General features: G+C 38.0%; 1 protein-coding gene across 12 annotated transcripts in view; it reads left to right on the top strand.

Moving 5' to 3' along the window:
* LOC107738309 (leucine-rich repeat flightless-interacting protein 2-like) overlaps nt 1-19,519 on the top strand; it is a 46,761-nt gene extending 27,242 nt beyond the window's left edge. For 5 of the 12 annotated variants that reach the window (XM_016550043.1, XM_016550041.1, XM_016550037.1 and 2 more), the window contains 16 exons: nt 2,782-2,847; nt 4,047-4,091; nt 5,403-5,468; nt 6,436-6,513; nt 6,801-6,830; nt 6,934-7,059; nt 7,146-7,316; nt 8,273-8,365; nt 8,521-8,613; nt 8,876-8,968; nt 9,111-9,255; nt 14,861-14,910; nt 15,053-15,170; nt 15,257-15,336; nt 15,554-15,658; nt 17,726-19,519. In XM_016550043.1, coding sequence (XP_016405529.1) covers nt 2,782-2,847; nt 4,047-4,091; nt 5,403-5,468; nt 6,436-6,513; nt 6,801-6,830; nt 6,934-7,059; nt 7,146-7,316; nt 8,273-8,365; nt 8,521-8,613; nt 8,876-8,968; nt 9,111-9,255; nt 14,861-14,910; nt 15,053-15,170; nt 15,257-15,336; nt 15,554-15,658; nt 17,726-17,836 — 1,470 coding nt within the window. In that variant the 3' untranslated portion in view covers nt 17,837-19,519. Of the gene's footprint in view, nt 1-2,781; nt 2,848-4,046; nt 4,092-5,402; nt 5,469-6,435; nt 6,514-6,800; nt 6,831-6,933; nt 7,060-7,145; nt 7,317-8,272; nt 8,366-8,520; nt 8,614-8,875; nt 8,969-9,110; nt 9,256-11,216; nt 11,310-11,464; nt 11,558-11,819; nt 11,913-12,054; nt 12,200-14,860; nt 14,911-15,052; nt 15,171-15,256; nt 15,337-15,553; nt 15,659-17,725 lie in introns of all 12 variants that reach the window. The other 7 variants (XM_016550035.1, XM_016550040.1, XM_016550038.1 and 4 more) reach the window with 7 other exon arrangements.
* The last annotated feature ends 458 nt before the right edge of the window (nt 19,520-19,977 follow it).

Genomic DNA, 19,977 nt, shown 5'->3' with positions numbered 1-19,977 from the left:
TTAAGGGTGGAGGGAGACAGCCTTCGCTCCAGCCCTTGCTGCAAAAAGGAAAGCACGACCCTGATCGGGCATCTCTGGGGGTCTTCTCGGTGAGAAGAACACCACTCAATGAACAGGTTCCACTTCAAGGCGTAAGCGTGTCTCGTAGACAGTGCTGTTGCCGAAGTGATGGTGTCATCTTCCTCCTGGGGTAGGTCACCTAGAACCTCCGCGTCCCATCCAGGGACCAGACATGAAGTTTCCAGAGGTCTGGACGTGAGTGCCACAGGGTGCCCCGTCTCTGAGTCAGTATATCCTTCCTCAGAGGAATCTGCCAGGGAGGGGCTGTCATGAGCAGCATTAGTTCCGGGAACCAGGTCCGAGTGGGCCAATATGGCGCCACAAACAGGACCTGCTCCTCGTCCTCCCTGACCTTGCACAGCGTCTGTGCGAGAAGGCTCACTGGGAAATTTTTTTTTTACCATCTGGGGATGGAGTTTTCACTCTCTGGGGAGCGCAGCTCATGTCAGCTCGGCGGCTGCACGGTTGTGCAGGCCCGGAATGTAAATGGCACAAAGTGACCTCAGATGCTTCCGACTCCAGAGGAGGAGGTGGCGGGCGAGTTGCGACAAGCAACGGGAGCATAGACCACCTTTTCGGTTGATGTACGCAACGGTCGCAGTGTAGTCCGTGCGGACCAGCACGTGCTTGCCTCGTAAGCGCCCTCTGAGATGGTTCAAGGCAAGGCGTACTGCTAACAACTCTAGGCGGTTGATGTGCCAGTGCAGTTGGGGGCCCGTCCAAACCCCGACACTGCATGCCCGTTGTACGTGGCCCCCCCAGTCAGTGGTGGAGGCATCCGTGTAAACCACAGCATGCCTGGAGAACTGTTCCAGGGGCACTCCTGCCCGGAGAAACGCATGGTCTGACCACGGGGTGAAGGTTTGGCGGCAGGCCGGTGTGACTTGGACCCGGTGAGTGCCGCGTAGCCACGCCTACCTCGGGACCACCAGATTCTCCACCCGACCCTCCTCTGGGGGAGGGAGAGGTGCATTCACCATCCCCCAAAGAGCAGTTCCCTCTCTCTCTGGGTTTGACGGGGGCCTGGACAGGCGGGGAGGCCTGCATACGCCCAGCTCCACGGCGCCGCTTGCTCAAAGCTGCTGCGGATGCGGCGCGGGAGTGGGGGTGGACGCATGGGGCCGCCCTCGGCGATGAGAAGGCTGGGGTGCCGCGGCCGGTGGACGGGTGGAGGCACTAGCTGGACATGTCGGATCGCCTCAGTCTGCTCCTTTGCAGCCAAGAACTGCTGGGCCACATTCTCGACTGCGTCACCGAAGAGGCCGGTCTGGGACACAGGAACCTTGAGGAACCTAACTTGTCGGCGTTCCTCATGTCGCCCAGACACAGCCAGAGATGGCGCTCCTGGACCACAAGTGTGGAAATCGCACGACCCAGAGAACTCGCAGTGACCTTCATCGCTCGGAGCGCGAGGTCAGTTGCAGTTCGGAGCTCTTTCAGAACTTCCGGATCGTGACCACCCTCGTGCAGGTCCCTCAGTGCTTTAGCCTGAAGAACCTGCAGTAACACCATAGTGTGTAAGGCGGAGGCAGCTTCTCCACAGGCCACATAAGCATCGCTGGACAGACCAGACAAGTACCTACAGACCCGGGAGGGGAGGTACGGTTTGCCCTGCCAGGTGGAGGTGGTATCAGGACACAACTGCATTGCAACCGACCGCTCCACCAGAGGGACCCCCGTATACCCCCTAGCTGCACCACCATTGAGAGTGGTGAGGGAGGAGGAGTTAGCAGGTCGTTTTCCGGCAGAAAAGGGTGCCTTCAACGACCTGGTAAGCCCCCTCGTGCACCTCCGGGAAGAATGGCACCAGGGCGGGGCGGGGCGCTGAGAACCAGCGCGGGCCACCCCGAAGAACCAGTCGTCCAACCTTGAGGGCTCGGGACATGGTGGAGATTTCCACTCAAGCCCTAACCACATGGCGGCCTGGGAAAGCATAGTCCTCATTTCTGGATCCGATTCAGGCATTGCTACAGTTCCAGAGGGCAGCAGAGCAGCCGAATCTTCTTCTCCAGAAAGCTCCGGCTCACCCTCCAATGCAGCGATCGACATCCGATCATCGGGAGGAGCGCCGAAGGATACTGCTGGTATGCTCCTTGTAGAGGGCCCAACACATTCCTTTGGCAGCTCAATTGGTTGCGGAGTGCAAGAGGAGCGATGGTCCCCCGAGGGTTGGCTCCCTGGAGGGTTTGCCATCACTGTTACCCTCAGACCACCTGTGCTACTGCCTGAAGTAGCCCCCACCTGACTGCCGCCATGACGAGAACTAGATTGAGGCAGAGGCAATGGAGCTCCGCCCCTTTTGAGGTAACTGAGCTTGGCCAGCAACTCCGAGATGGTCATCTTCCCACAATGAGAACATGACTCATCCACAAATGCCACATCAGCATGCTTAATGCCCAGACATGTGAGGCAGCGATCGTGACCATCATCCAACACCAGGTAATGACCACATCCAGAAACGCACAGGTGATACGTTGTCTGTAGCAAGACGCAACGTCAAGTTTGCCAGACGCATCGTCGAGTTTACCAGACGCAACACTTTGTAGCTGCATTTTGCACAAAGAGCACTGTCACTGCTTCTTCCCTCTTTAATTCATTCAAACTCTTTCTTGCCAAATCACACTTGTGCAGCAATCTGTCACCTCAGCTATTTTCATGTTTTTTGTTTTTTTTCATTTCTCATTCTCACATTGTCCTTTTGTCCTCCTCTGCTTACCGTAGGGCAACCACATAGATATCTGCAGCAGCACCAGCAGTCTGCCTACAGCCAGACTACAAAATGGACGGGTCTGTCCCTCTCACAATCCCTCTTTATATCTTTCTTTAGAATTAGTTCTGTTCTTCATTGTTTTATTGTATAATCCTTTCTTCATTTTGACTGCTCCTCCTTCCTCAGTCATCTCAAAGGAACATTTATTTTCAAACAAATGTCAGCAGACCACAACAGTGGGGTTCTAGATGTAAAAATCCTATTCAAAATTTAAATATTTAATTATTTATTCTGATTTTAGCTAAATAAATAATAAACAAAAACAAACAAAAAAATAAATAAATAAATAAATAAATAAATAATTTTAATTACTGTATATTCTTAAATACTACATTACCCACAATAGCACTGTGAAATCCACCAATCAGAGAAGTCATTGTTACTGAAACTAGCACTGGATCTTAGGGTGCAGCGACATTAGCAACATTTCAGTGAAATTTCGTAGATAAAACGGGGCAAATTCTCAAATACAGCTGTGAAAATTTGCGAAACAACAGTAAATGTGGCCTTAAATAAATATAACTCATAATTAGATTTAGTGAATTTCAAATCATAGCATGTTGAAAATTGTTAAATGTGGCTAGATGATATTCTATTTCTGGTGAATTTTTGTATAATATTTTTATTTTTAATGAATGTAGCTAAATGCTAATACTTTCATGCAAATTAAAATTTTACAAAATTTTTCAAATATTTTAAAATGCAGACTGATTTGATTATAACATTCTCAATATTGTATAGGATGTTAGTACACAGTACACAGTTTAAAATTTTCAATCAAGTATTGTACTGTTGTGATTCATCTGGGAGCTGATTTATTTGGTTTAAGGGTTAAAATTCTGTAGTGTAGAAATTTTTAAATGGCTATTGAAAATAGAAATGGAAAATGGAATGAATGGAAAAAAATACTTCCAAGGCACCTGCAAAAGTGAGCTGTCATTATTGTAGTCTATACAAACTTGTTTTAAAATGTTGTGCTTTACTGGTGTGAATCCCATCAGTCAAAGCACAACATTTTAAAACAAGTTTGTATCGACTACAGAATTTTAACCCTTAAACCAAATAAATCAGCTTGTTGTAATGTATATATATATATATATATATATATATATATATTTAGTAGAGAGATTATTTATTTTACTTGAAGAATGTGTAGTATTGAAATGCAATTTTATGAGCATATATATTTCTTCCTCCTCTCTCTGTTTGTTTTTAGCCCTCTGCGCTTTTTAGTGAAACCTCCCGTTCAAGAAGTCACAGGGTTTGTTTCCAGTTGTCATCTGCATGCAGCCTTACATGCAGATTGTTTGTTCACATGTTTCATTTTGGTGAATACATAGCACATATATGAATGATCATAAAGATATAGTTCATCCAAAAATTAAAATTATGTTGTCATTGAAACCATATGACCTTTTTTTGTGTGTGGAATACAAAAGGAGATATCTAGCAGAATATTCAAGCTGTTCTTTTCTATACAATGAAAGTGAATGCTGTCCCGTGTCCCCATTCTTTCCATTTTGAAAAATAAATGTGCTTAACTATATTGAATGTGCTCTTGTGGTGTACTTCATATCTTAATAGTTTAATTTAAAAAAATGTAACTGCAGATAATATTAATGAAATAAAAGACCACTTTCATGACTGTTTCTTAACACAGTTGAGTACACTTTTAAAAGGTGCACTTTGTAACATGAAAATTGCCATTATTACATTTTTTTACTTTAAAGTACAATCATCATGTTTTAATAACATTTTTTCATGCTCTAAAGTACACTTATGCTTTAAAGTACACTAACATATTAAAGCATGTAATGTAAAGTACTTGATTAGAATTTTAACTGTAGTATGATAGTCAATGTTACATTTAAAGTTAAAATATTTAAAATTCTAAATGACAGCTTATAATACATTTATTAAAATGCAATTAACAAGAAAACATTTTTTTACAATGACTTTCATTGTAGAAAACAGCTGCTTGGACATTCTGCTAGATATCTCTATTTCTAGCTTTATGTTTGGAACACCTTTAGAGCTAAATTATAACATAATTTTTATTTTTGGTTAAACTATCTTATTTAGGGACATGTGTTGTCTGTGTTCAATCCCTCATGCGACCTGCATGCAGTTTAGTAACCTGATACACATAATTTCTTTGGTTACACATGTGTTGTCAAGTCTCTGGCTTCCAAAGCCTCTTACTCAGATATCTAACACAGCAGTCAGTTCTTTGTTTAGTAATTCCATAAGTGCTCAGTACATCAGAGTGCATTAAGTTCGATGGCTAATGTGTTAACGTTCTGTAAACATGCAAAGAAGCTTTCTTTGCACTCCTCTGTATGTAATGAACATTTCCTGTCCTTGATGTGTTTAAAGTACATCTCCCCTGATTGTTAGCAGCCCTGTTAGATCACATTTTATGGTGGTGAACCATTTTGGATACATGTAGCGGTCATTTAAGGGTCTTTATTGTCTTTTTTAAGTGTTTGTTGTGTTACCCGTGGTTATGTCTGAGAGATATCGAGTGTGTGAGGTGAATGTAGTATGGTGAGGTGTTCTGTTCTGTCTGCAGGGGTCACTGCATGAAGAGAGCTCATACTCTGCCACTAGGCGTTTCAGTGGCTCCAGCGCTAGAGGCGTAAGGCCCGATCTTACCTATCTCTCTGACCGCGGCATGACCTGACACCCAATGCCAGTCTGGGCTTGTTGAGCGTCTTGCATGATTCTGTTTTCAGACCACAGGCTTGACTAGGTGTTTATTGTGTTTATGTCATGAGGTTTCTCTGAGGAAGTTTGGGAGCCCCCATTTTACTGTTTTCCCCTAGTAATGAGCGTGGGACTGGTGGTGTATGTACTGTATGTAAAGCATGGTTAATCATCTTGGATTAAATTTATTTCTGTCGTTTACTAGTCAGACTGACTGACTCTCCTTCACACAGAAACGCGCTAATGCTGTGTGTATGTCAATGTGTGTGTTGACCTACAGAATGGGCATGGCTTTACACTACTGATCAAAAGATTTTTTTAAAGAAACTTTTTTTTTTCAGCAAGGATGGATTACATTGCTCAAAAGTGACAGTAAAGACACTGATAAGGCTGAAGAAGTGTTCCGTTTAAAAAAAAAAAAAAAGTTTTTTTTTTAACCTTCTGTTTATCATCAAAATCCTGAAAAAATTAATAACGGTTTCCACAAAAATATTAAGCAACACAACTGTTTTCAACATTGATAATAATATGAAATGTTACTTGAGCACCTAATCAGCATGTTACAACAATTTCTGAAGGATGATGCTGCTGAAAATTCAACTGGGCCATCACAGGAATAAATTACATTTTACAATATATTCAATTGTAATAATATTTGACATATTTCTGTTTTTACTGTATCTTTTGATCAAGTCTTGTTGAGCATCACCAAGTAACTTTATTCAAAAACATTAAAAGAATCGTACTAACCCCAGACTTTTGAATGGTAGTGTATATGGTACAGTGTCATTTCTAAAACTTCTTTATACTTGTCAGTTCCAATACATTTTTTCTTATGCTCTCTTCCTGCTAACATCTACTCGTCATTCCATTTTTCTCTATATCTGCATTCTGGTCAGCCTTCAGACTACAATGGCTTTCTGGGCTCCAGTTCCAGGGCCTCATCTAGGGCGAGTTCAGCCCGTGCCAGTCCAGTGGTGAGCTTCCCTTTCCTATATCTGACCAAGGTTAAGTTCTACATTTTCAAAGTCACGTCTGCCATCTTTGTTGCAAAAACTAACCTGCACTCTTGCTCCTCTGCATATCCTGTTCCTCACACTATCATCAGTATCATGTGGAATTAGCATCAATCTTGTTTGTGCAATGCTCCCTCTAGTGGATAAAAAATGGAACAAAATATGGCCCAGTATTGTTTTAGATCCTAAATATATCTGCATGGTTTTTCAATGTAACTTCTACTGAACACATTTAATTTTTTAAATAGGTGGAGGAAAGGTCAGATTTCCTGGAAAAGGTCAGTAGGATTATTTTTAGGATGCAAAAACACACATCATAGTAGATAAAACCACAACAAAGTGATCCACCAAACCAAGTAAGCATTTAAACTACATCATCAGGGGTCCAGGACAGCCTCCACCCTCTCTGCTGCAACTCTGGCATCTCTGGGTGGAGGTTTATCACGAAGAGGAAGCTGTGATACCTCGATTTCAGCTGACACCGAGGCCTCCATACGGGAAATGAAGGTAATTTTGAAGGTTTATTCATAATACTGTATCATAATGGCCATGATCTGTATGTAATTTCCTCATTTTCGTTTGTTTACTCTCAGGACTCCCTGGTGGAGGTGGAGGAGAAGTACCGTAAGGCAATGGTGTCCAATGCTCAGCTGGACAATGAGAAAACAAACCTAATGTATCAGGTGGACACACTGAGAGACACTCTGATGGAGCTGGAGGAACTTCTGTGTGAGACACGCAGAGAGTGTGAGGAGAAAACCAGAGTAAGGCCTGTCAAGTGGTGAAATCACTTTTTTTTTTTAAAAAAGGAAAAATCCTATATTATAATTGACCCTTTTACAAATACATAACTGTTTTATTTTTCTTCAAAAAATTTTTATAGTCATCATCCAAAATTTAGAGTATATTAAAAAAATATATTAATTATTGAAAAAATTAAATCAAAACCTTTGACAAAAACAGTTATGGTGAGTCAAAATTCCTTGATGCACAGGGATCATTTTGACCCCCTTTTGTTGATAAAATATTCCAAAAATCACACTCTTATCGGGTTAATTCGACCCGGTTTGTGCATTCTAGGGTTAAGACTAATCATAACCAGTGGCGGCTCGTGGGTTTTAAAATAGAGGAGGCACAAAAAGTGGCGCTTTCACGTTATGGTATTACAACTGTGAAATTACAAACAAAAAAATACACATCCTGAGACATGAACTGAAATGAATGGTGAATTTTATTAACATTAAACCGTCCTCCTCCCATTTTCACCTCAAAATTATGGGGAAGCTGTGCCTCCCCTGCCTCCCCCGACGAGCCGCCACTGATCATAACTGAACTATGTGGCAGCTCAATGTGGTAAGTTTTATGTTATGGTATGAAAAAACATAGTATTTCATAAACAGTTAGGGGGGGTTCAATACTAAATTGGTTAGCAGAGGAGGGTGCACAAAGATATAAACAATCAATATACACATAGAAGTAATGTGAGCATCACACAAGGATAGGTAGACTGTTAATATACTAGAAATAAACTGAAATGCACACAGTCATAAAGATGATCATTATGAAGTCAGAGTATGTCCTTTACTTCTAAGAAATCGTAGAATGACAACTGTTCAAATAACTGTGAAAGTGAGTACTAATGATCAGGAATTCAAACAATTTTTTTTAGCGCAATTAAATTAATCAATTATGGGTATTTTTTCATTCTAATGTTTGTTAGGACTTCGAGCGAGAGCGTCATGCCCACGATGTCCTGAAGTTCCAGTTTGAGGAGATGAAGGAAACACTGAGGCAGAGTGAAGAGTTGCTGACGGTGAGCATCTCCAGTAAATGATGGAGTACTCAAAGCTCTTCTGACTCTTTGTCTTCCTGACATAGATGGATTCTGTGTTCTCTCACATTTTCCTCTTAATTCTCTTTGACCTGTCCATCTGTTTTCCTCTGCTTGCCCTCATGGCCGGGGCTTAGGAAGCCCAACAGTCTCGTGGGAAGCAGGCGGACTATTTTAGAGAGATCGCTGACTTGCAAGAAACATTGGAATGGAAAGATAAAAAGATCCGGGTACAATTACCTTCCATGGCCATTTTCCATTAATCATATCACAACTATTCTTTCTTTTGTATTTTAACACTTTTTAAAAATCTTTTTATTCCCTAAATAGTCTTTAGCTTGTGTAACTTATTAACCTAATAACTTGTTAAACAACTGAATGCTTGATACAGTGTCACGTGACCCTTGTAGTCTTTCCAAACCTTACGTGTTCCCTTTACTCCTTTGTTCTTCCCTTCCTTGATTGTTGGCTTTTGCGGACGGCCACATTAAGGCCTTAGAGAGGCAGAAGGAATATTCAGACATTATCCATGATGAACGGGAGGCACTCAGGGACGAGGTTTGCCGGCTTAGGGATGCTCTAAAGGTAGAGATATAGAAGGAATACTGGCAATCACAGCAAAGATATAGAAGTCATTATATTAGCATATTTATTTTTTTACTTCAAAGGACCATAATAAAGTGATGGAATAAATGGAAGATTGACATCAGATTGTATTCTTTCACAGAAACATGGCATTGTGCTGGGATCTGAGGTGACCACCAATGGGGAGGTAGCAGACGGGACGATTGATGGACATGCTGATGTGGAAGCAGCCTCCCGATTGAATCAAGACTCTCACGTGTCCACTATGAGTGGAGACAGCATGTTAGGTAAGACAAATGGTTACCAGATTTTTTAAAAACACATAATTAAGCATTTTAAACAAATCAGCTATTGTAGCTTATTTGTACAGTATCCAACTTAACTGTAGTCAAATTATATGCATTTTTACAATTTTGCTTTTATGGTATTTTGTTGCTGCACCTTTGCAATGTTTTATTTAAATATAGAAACCATTATGCTGCAAGAAAAGCAAAAACTAAATTAAAACATTTAGTGAAAACTTTAAATAAATGAGACAAAACTAAGTGAAAATGAAAAAAAACAAATTGTGTTAAATTAAATAAAGATAAAATAACTAAATAAAAAAACATAACTGGAAAATACTGAAACTAAATGAAAAAGCATTCTCCAAAACGAACTAAAATGAAATAAAAATGTCCACAAATTAATTGTATAGTTAGTTATAGATACATGGTATTATACAACTTGAATCCAGCTGCACTGAACATGAAAATGCCACTATAAGTGCCACTAATAAGACTAGACTGTACTGAAAAAAAATGCTATTAAACATCTTTAAATTATTCCAGTTAACATTAACTCAGTTAACAGCACAAAAATATAAAATAAAATTAATTGAATTTAAAAAAATATATAGAAAAGTCTGAAAAAACACCTCTAAATCTTACAATGATAGAGTGAAAATAATAAAAATGAAAAACTAAATAAAAATGCAAAACTGTAATAACTGTATAGATTAGAAGATCTAACATTAAATGAAAACATTTTTGTTTCCAGTGCTCTTTGTAAATATTTAACTGGCTATTGTTTTTGATTAAATGTTGCTTGCTTCATTCCATTCTCAATATACCCAGAAATGTACATTTTTAGTTGTCAACAACAACAGAATCAGTCTCTTTGTTATCCACATCTGAGTGTATCTCTGTTGGATTTATCTCTCCACTGATCAGCCTTTAATTCAATCAAGATCAACTCTGTCTTTTGCTTAACAAAATCAATCCAATTATTCTCAGTGCCATTCTGTTTTAATGGAATCGTAATTGTGATTCGCTCTTTGAATCCAATCAAGTGGTATTGTCCATCTGGCGTCTCATCTCATTGTCAGTAATGTTGCAGACAGAGCTTCAGAACTGCACATCAAGCACAGAGTCAGAGATTACTCAAAACTATGGTGAGACTGCACAGTTCAAGATGGTGGAGAGAACTCTTTTTTGGTGTCTTTCCTTTGTTAATCTATTAAATGAGGAAATGTATACTGAATGCATCCCCCCAAAAATAAGTTAAAAGAGAGGGGACTAAGCTCTTAGGCACAGAAACTGGACTGTTTGCAATCTGAAGTGATCCCAGAAATGTTCTCAGAATGTCAGAATGAAGGAGAACAGTGATCTGAAGGTGTCAAAACCCATTACTGGGGTCAATTATAGTATAAGAAATGTGGAGATAACAGACATTCAGAGGCCAAACAAAGATCTGTCCATCTGAGAATGAAGTCAGCACATTTAGTACACAAACGTTAACAAACTCACAGAGGAGAATCTTAATCTAAATCCTAACAAAGATAATTAAGTATATTTCTAGCTAACACAAGGTCCAACAACCCTAAATGAATCAGAAATGGCAGTTCTCTGTAAAAGGTCAATGTACTGTACGTGGAGGAGGATTCCAACTCTCAATATTCAAAAAATCACAAGTCCAAGTCTACTGACTGCTGATTTAACACCTCACAGGTAAAGCGCACACCAATTAATGTGAAGAACCTATAACTGCTGTTAAAACCAAACCATACTAGAAATAAACTGAAATGCACACAGTCATAAAGATGATCATTATGAAGTCAGAGTATGTCCTTTACTTCTAAGAAATCGTAGAATGACAACTGTTCAAATAACTGTGAAAGTGAGTACTAATGATCAGGAATTCAAACAATTTTTTTTAGTGCAATTAAATTAATCAATTATGGGTATTTTTTCATTCTAATGTTTGTTAGGACTTCGAGCGAGAGCATCATGCCCACAATGTCCTGAAGTTCCAGTTTGAGGAGATGAAGGAAACACTGAGGCAGAGTGAAGAGTTGCTGACGGTGAGCATCTCCAGTAAATGACGGAGTACTCAAAGCTCTTCTGACTCTTTGTCTTCCTGACATAGATGGATTCTGTGTTCTCTCACATTTTCCTCTTAATTCTCTTTGACCTGTCCATCTGTTTTCCTCTGCTTGCCCTCATGGCCGGGGCTTAGGAAGCCCAACAGTCTCGTGGGAAGCAGGCGGACTATTTTAGAGAGATCGCTGACTTGCAAGAAACATTGGAATGGAAAGATAAAAAGATCCGGGTACAATTACCTTCCATGGCCATTTTCCATTAATCATATCACAACTATTCTTTCTTTTGTATTTTAACACTTTTTAAAAATCTTTTTATTCCCTAAATAGTCTTTAGCTTGTGTAACTTATTAACCTAATAACTTGTTAAACAACTGAATGCTTGATACAGTGTCACGTGACCCTTGTAGTCTTTCCAAACCTTACGTGTTCCCTTTACTCCTTTGTTCTTCCCTTCCTTGATTGTTGGCTTTTGCGGACGGCCACATTAAGGCCTTAGAGAGGCAGAAGGAATATTCAGACATTATCCATGATGAACGGGAGGCACTCAGGGACGAGGTTTGCCGGCTTAGGGATGCTCTAAAGGTAGAGATATAGAAGGAATACTGGCAATCACAGCAAAGATATAGAAGTCATTATATTAGCATATTTATTTTTTTACTTCAAAGGACCATAATAAAGTGATGGAATAAATGGAAGATTGACATCAGATTGTATTCTTTCACAGAAACATGGCATTGTGCTGGGATCTGAGGTGACCACCAATGGGGAGGTAGCAGACGGGACGATTGATGGACATGCTGATGTGGAAGCAGCCTCCCGATTGAATCAAGACTCTCACGTGTCCACTATGAGTGGAGACAGCATGTTAGGTAAGACAAACGGTTGCTAGAATTTTGTAACTCATAATCAAAGCATTTTAAACAAATCCGCTATTGCAGCTGATTTATATGCAACTTCATTGTAGTCAAATGATGACTATTTTGCAATTTTACAAAATTACAATTTTGCTTTTATGGTATTTTGTTGATGCACATTTGCAATGTTTTATTTAATTGTAGAAACCATTACAAATATGCTGCAAGAAAAGCAAAAACTAAATTAAAACATTTAGTGAAAACTTTAAATAAATGAGACAAAACTAAGTGAAAATGAAAAAAAACAAATTGTGTTAAATTAAATAAAGATAAAATAACTAAATAAAAAAACATAACTGGAAAATACTGAAACTAAATGAAAAAGCATTCTCCAAAACGAACTAAAATGAAATAAAAATGTCCACAAATTAATTGTATAGTTAGTTATAGATACATGGTATTATACAACTTGAATCCAGCTGCACTGAACATGAAAATGCCACTATAAGTGCCACTAATAAGACTAGACTGTACTGAAAAAAAATGCTATTAAACATCTTTAAATTATTCCAGTTAACATTAACTCAGTTAACAGCACAAAAATATAAAATAAAATTAATTGAATTTAAAAAAATATATAGAAAAGTCTGAAAAAACACCTCTAAATCTTACAATGATAGAGTGAAAATAATAAAAATGAAAAACTAAATAAAAATGCAAAACTGTAATAACTGTATAGATTAGAAGATCTAACATTAAATGAAAACATTTTTGTTTCCAGTGCTCTTTGTAAATATTTAACTGGCTATTGTTTTTGATTAAATGTTGCTTGCTTCATTCCATTCTCAATATACCCAGAAATGTACATTTTTAGTTGTCAACAACAACAGAATCAGTCTCTTTGTTATCCACATCTGAGTGTATCTCTGTTGGATTTATCTCTCCACTGATCAGCCTTTAATTCAATCAAGATCAACTCTGTCTTTTGCTTAACAAAATCAATCCAATTATTCTCAGTGCCATTCTGTTTTAATGGAATCGTAATTGTGATTCGCTCTTTGAATCCAATCAAGTGGTATTGTCCATCTGGCGTCTCATCTCATTGTCAGTAATGTTGCAGACAGAGCTTCAGAACTGCACATCAAGCACAGAGTCAGAGATTACTCAAAACTATGGTGAGACTGCACAGTTCAAGATGGTGGAGAGAACTCTTTTTTGGTGTCTTTCCTTTGTTAATCTATTAAATGAGGAAATGTATACTGAATGCATCCCCCCAAAAATAAGTTAAAAGAGAGGGGACTAAGCTCTTAGGCACAGAAACTGGACTGTTTGCAATCTGAAGTGATCCCAGAAATGTTCTCAGAATGTCAGAATGAAGGAGAACAGTGATCTGAAGGTGTCAAAACCCATTACTGGGGTCAATTATAGTATAAGAAATGTGGAGATAACAGACATTCAGAGGCCAAACAAAGATCTGTCCATCTGAGAATGAAGTCAGCACATTTAGTACACAAACGTTAACAAACTCACAGAGGAGAATCTTAATCTAAATCCTAACAAAGATAATTAAGTATATTTCTAGCTAACACAAGGTCCAACAACCCTAAATGAATCAGAAATGGCAGTTCTCTGTAAAAGGTCAATGTACTGTACGTGGAGGAGGATTCCAACTCTCAATATTCAAAAAATCACAAGTCCAAGTCTACTGACTGCTGATTTAACACCTCACAGGTAAAGCGCACACCAATTAATGTGAAGAACCTATAACTGCTGTTAAAACCAAACCAAACAGGTCAGAGGATGAAAGATACATTGATTCAAGTGCAGAAACGTCACCTAATGTGCCACTATAATCATTTAAACTTTAGAATCAGATAATATCTGAAATTACAGTATATGAACCACAGACTGGTTAAGCAGAGAAAAATAACTGCATAGAAATCAATGCTGGCATTAAAACCTCTAAAGATCTATGTTTGAACCCACAAAGTCTAATAAAGTGGATATTTTTATAACCACAGGAGACAATGATGCACAATCCAGGAGCCAGCAAAAGACAGAGGCTGAGCCAGAGTTACAGTTTGTGGAGGACACATATAGCATGCCATTAGAGCACAAGGGCACAGCGTTCCTTCTCGATAGTTGTGAGGAAGCGTTTCATACACATACAAATGTAATAATAATCATGATAATAATGATGATGATGATAATAATAATAACAACAACCCCATATACACATTTTCTATTTATACACAATGATATATTAATAATAAATAAAATACTATTAATATATAAACATTTTTAATTAATTACATGATATCATTAAATTAATTAAATAATACAACTGTAAAAAGACATTATAAAAATGGCTATAAAAATTAAAACATTGTTTATTTCCTTATCATTTCTTATGACCACAGCAATCTACTTTGCAATCCAGCCATGCATTAGACAGATATTTATGGTCATGTTAATTGCACGTTAACTGCATTTTTTTATAATTCATTGTAATAAATTAAAATGTTAAATTGACTGCTCCAATTTGTATACTTTGTGCTGCAAAATAAATAGTTTTTTTTTTAGTGCCTACATTGTCTCATTGTATGATATATTGCCCACTTTTTTTTAATGAGGTCCGTGTGCTGTACTGTACATTTTTTTATTTGTAACTTTCAGAGATCAGATTGAGGAAGTTGGTGGAAGAGAGAGAGAATTTGCTCGACCAGGTGAGTTTTGTCATTTCATGCTTTTCAAGTGATTCATTGTTCTGCATATGATTTTATATTGTGGGAGAACATCTTATGAAATATCTGTAATGCCTGTCATAAGGACTTTGTTAGCTTGACTAAACTGCATGTGAATGTGCAGGTACGGAAGTATAAAACCATTGCAGAGCAGAAACAAAAAAATGAGACAGAAGAAGCGAGAAGCACAGATGAGGATGACCTACAGAATGGTCTAGACCCTCATATTCTAGATCTGCAGAGTAAGATATGCCTTTAAATTTCATTCACCATCAGTCTTGATGTAGGCTGGTTTGTTTTCATGTAAACTCTTTTTTTTTTTCTACAGGAGATGCTAACAGGCAAATCAGTGACCTAAAATTCAAGCTGGTCAAGTCTGAGCAAGAAGTCACAGCACTTGAACAAAGCGTAAGTCACTGATAAAATGAACACAAGACTTTATATCCGAAGGCACAAATTGTGCTCTTGCATGCAATTTCATCATCAGTAGTTAATAATGTTCTCCTTTCAAGTTTAATCTCCCTTTATGCACTGTTAATTTTGTTCGTATTGTGGTACAACCAGTTCCACAGGAAACGATCTGACATTATTTCATGCATGAACTGTAATCTCTGTCATGTGGCAGATCATTCGGCTGGAGGGTCAGGTGAGCCGCTATAAAACGTCTGCTGAGGTTGCAGAGAAAGTCGAAGATGAACTAAAAGTGGAGAAACGCAAGCTGCAGAGAGAGGTACACTAAATCATTAAAAAAAACACTAATATTCCAAACAACTCAGCAGCAACTTTTTTTGGTGAAACATTCTTGCACTTAAAAATATTGAGTACATTTTATAGCTGTGAAATCAATGAAATATACCTTATGAATTGAGTAAATGTGAGTAAAAAATTTTTTAAATAGATCTGAATAAGTACATTTGGTGCCATAACAAATAAAACTGAGTAGACCCAACAAGTTAAAAGAATAGTTCACACAAAAATTAAAATTTGCTGTTTGCTCGACCAGGTGAGTTTTGTCATTTCATGCTTTTCAAGTGATTCATTGTTCTGCATATGATTTTATATTGTGGGAGAACATCTTATGAAATATCTGTAATGCCTGTCATAAGGACTTTGTTAGCTTGACTAAACTGCATGTGAATGTGCAGGTACGGAAGTATAAAACCATTGCAGAGCAGAAACAAAAAAATGAGACAGAAGAAGCGAGAAGCACAGATGAGGATGACCTACAGAATGGTCTAGACCCTCATATTCTAGATCTGCAGAGTAAGATATGCCTTTAAATTTCATTCACCATCAGTCTTGATGTAGGCTGGTTTGTTTTCATGTAAACTCTTTTTTTTTTTCTACAGGAGATGCTAACAGGCAAATCAGTGACCTAAAATTCAAGCTGGTCAAGTCTGAGCAAGAAGTCACAGCACTTGAACAAAGCGTAAGTCACTGATAAAATGAACACAAGACTTTATATCCGAAGGCACAAATTGTGCTCTTGCATGCAATTTCATCATCAGTAGTTAATAATGTTCTCCTTTCAAGTTTAATCTCCCTTTATGCACTGTTAATTTTGTTCGTATTGTGGTACAACCAGTTCCACAGGAAACGATCTGACATTATTTCATGCATGAACTGTAATCTCTGTCATGTGGCAGATCATTCGGCTGGAGGGTCAGGTGAGCCGCTATAAAACGTCTGCTGAGGTTGCAGAGAAAGTCGAAGATGAACTAAAAGTGGAGAAACGCAAGCTGCAGAGAGAGGTACACTAAATCATTAAAAAAAACACTAATATTCCAAACAACTCAGCAGCAACTTTTTTTGGTGAAACATTCTTGCACTTAAAAATATTGAGTACATTTTATAGCTGTGAAATCAATGAAATATACCTTATGAATTGAGTAAATGTGAGTAAAAAATTTTTTAAATAGATCTGAATAAGTACATTTGGTGCCATAACAAATAAAACTGAGTAGACCCAACAAGTTAAAAGAATAGTTCACACAAAAATTAAAATTTGCTGAAAATGTACTCACCCTCAGGCCATCCAAGATGTAGATGAGTTTCTCTCTTTATCGGAACAGATTAGGAGAAATTGAGCATTATATCACTTGCTCATCAATGGATCCTCTGCAGGGAATGGGTGCCGTCAGAATGAGAGTTAAAACATCTGATAAAAACATCACAATAATCCACACGACTTCAGTCTATCAGTTAAGTTGATGGATATTTTTCTTACAAAAACCCATTGCTTTGCTTCAGAAGGCATTCATTAACTCACTGGAGTCGTATTGATTACTTTTAAGATGGATGTATGCGCTTTTTGGATCTTCAAAAACTCAGGCACCATTCACTGCCATTACAAAGCTGGGAAGAGCCCGGATATTATTTAATATAACTCCAATTGTGTTCATCTGAAAGAAGAAAGGCATATACACCTAAGATGGCTCGCTGGTGAGTAAACTGGGGGATAATTTTCATTTTTGGGGGAACTATTCTATGAACTCATTCTGACGGCACCCATTCACTGCAGAGGATCCATTGGTGAGCAAGTGATATAATACTAATAAAATTAGTCAAATACTAATTTATTTTTTTGTGGAAAAAATAAATAAATAATAGATGTAGAGGCAGTTTATGACAAAATAAACTGTTGGATTTTTGGGCAATTAGTTGGGTATGTCCAAACAAATGCTTGTTATATTCAGAGATTTTATTAAGGTAGTGTAATTATTTATTTTTTTGAAATTTACAAAGTCACTGAATTTTTTTAGAGTGTGATGTAACAAGTGCTGTATTTATTCTTTAGCTGAGGTCTGCGCTTGACCGTATCGATGAGCTGGAAGCAAGCAACAGCCACCTTACGAAGAGACTAGAGAAGATGAAGGCCAATCGGAGTGCTCTTTTGGCACAGCAGTGACGCCCATCTGTGCCCACTCTGCAGTCAGGGGCATGATTCCCATCTAGTACCAATGATCTGCCACCCATATTAAACTAAAATAACTATCAAAATCATATCAAATTAGCCCAATCATAATCATGCTAATTCAGACTTTAAAAAGTAAATATGGCTGACAGGCATGAACATCAAACTTCATTTGTTTGCTAGTGGGAGTCCAAGCGGAGGACATATCAAAAACTCTTACTGAGGCTCATTAAAGTGACCTTTGGTTTGGATTAGCAGAATTCAGGCCCTCAATGAGCTCTCAAAACATTTTGACTGGTTACGGATCTCTAAGTCAACGAACCAACTCAGCACAGGCAGAGCACAGCTATGGCAGCATGTTCCTTTATAATCCAGTGGTGAGGGTCATTGAATAATCTTAGCAGACCATGCACTTTATCCCTTCATCAGTACTCACATTTTGTGTTATATGGAAACTGTAACATATCTGCACACGGAACTGTTTTGCAAAATTAGGTAATGGAGTTTGTGTAGTCCAGATATTTTATGACTGAATGTATGCTCTTATACAGAGAAAGTGTGTGTTATTGCAATTTTTGTGCAGACGGGGAGTGTTGTTTATACTATCAACAACTTATCAAATTATTGGAGAATTGCTATAATGTCCATTTTGTCTCATGCCAAATCTGTGTGTGTGTGTGTGTGTGAGCGTGTGTGTTGGTCTGTATGTAAATAAGGTGGACTAGCACTTCATAATGTTAGTAATTTTTGTTTATATGCTAATGTTGTGTAAACAAGGGGAACTTAGGACATGGCAAAAAAAAATGATGCAATAACAATGTTAATATAACTTTATGGAGTATATTTGGGGATAAGCCAGGCTTCAAAGGATTTGATTTAGCTTTCTTTGTTGCTTTATGAAAGCACTCAATACATTTTTCTCACATATCCATTTAACTGAAGTGGGCGAAATGATGATAATACTTGTCTTTTGTTTAATATGCAGGTTTTTGACCACCAACTTACTTTCTGTGTTTAAACTACAGAACTAGTTAAAAACTACAGAAGCCTCATTGTAATATGATTAGTAGAATTAGACGGACAGTAAAGCACTGCTGATCATGATACTGTTTCGTGCCCAGTTTAAACTCAGATCATATTGCAGCTATATCATCTGAGGGCGAAATGGACATTTGAGATGTCACCAGACTTTAAAGATACAATCTGTAATCTGAGTCTTGCTTTTGAAAACATGCTGAGTCAACACAATAAATGGGAGTGCAGCTCTTTTATTTTTTATTTTTTTTAAGCTGGTCGTTGTAGCACTTTCACTAATGGTCTGACATTTACAGTCTAACATTAATCTCATTGCATTTGGGGTTTATAGAAATGAACATGGCTTTTTTAAGAAAAGGAAAAAAAGCTATTGTTTTGCAATAATGCTTTTAAGTGTAAATTGACCATTGCATTTACACAAAAACTTTCCAATGTACATCATTATGAAAACAGCTATAATAACGATCGTCATGATGCTGTATCTGCTGGGTAATCGGTTGTGGTAAGAAGATGATTCTTTTTTGCTGATTGTGAGTTTCACTTGTATCCCTCCCCTGGGTTGTGCTACCATTGGAGACAACCTTGTTTACACACTCAGTGAACATGAACATGCCATCACTAAAGAACTGATATGCTGAACTTAAAAAAAAGGTTACACTTTATTTCGATAGTCCACTTTAGACATTCTATTAACTATAAGTAACTTTGTAACTACATGTCAACTAATTCTCATTAATTTGCAACTACATGTCTACTAACTCTCAGAGTAGACTGTTAGGGTAGGTTTAGGGTTAGTAGAATGTTGACAAAGAAAGTGTTAGAAGATATTAAGCAGACAGTCTACTAATACTCTACTAACTGCTAGTTGACATGTAGTTGCAAAGTTACTTACTGTTAATAGAATGTCTAAAGTGGACTATCGAAATAAATAAAAAAAAGACAGACACACCTATTACATTGTTTACCTGTATTACAGCTCTTCTGTATGACATGGCATAGCAAGAAATAAACTCATGCAATAACGCTGACTTTTTAGGTTTTTATTTATGTATTATTTCATTATTTTATTGCATAATTGAAATGTTTTATTAATGTCTTAA

The sequence above is a fragment of the Sinocyclocheilus rhinocerous genome, unplaced genomic scaffold, assembly GCF_001515625.1.
Source record: "Sinocyclocheilus rhinocerous isolate Xijiao unplaced genomic scaffold, SAMN03320098_v1.1 scaffold1485, whole genome shotgun sequence".
NCBI lineage: Eukaryota > Metazoa > Chordata > Actinopteri > Cypriniformes > Cyprinidae > Sinocyclocheilus > Sinocyclocheilus rhinocerous.
Note: the sequence above shows the minus strand (reverse complement) of the source record. Positions and strands in the feature narration are given on the sequence as shown.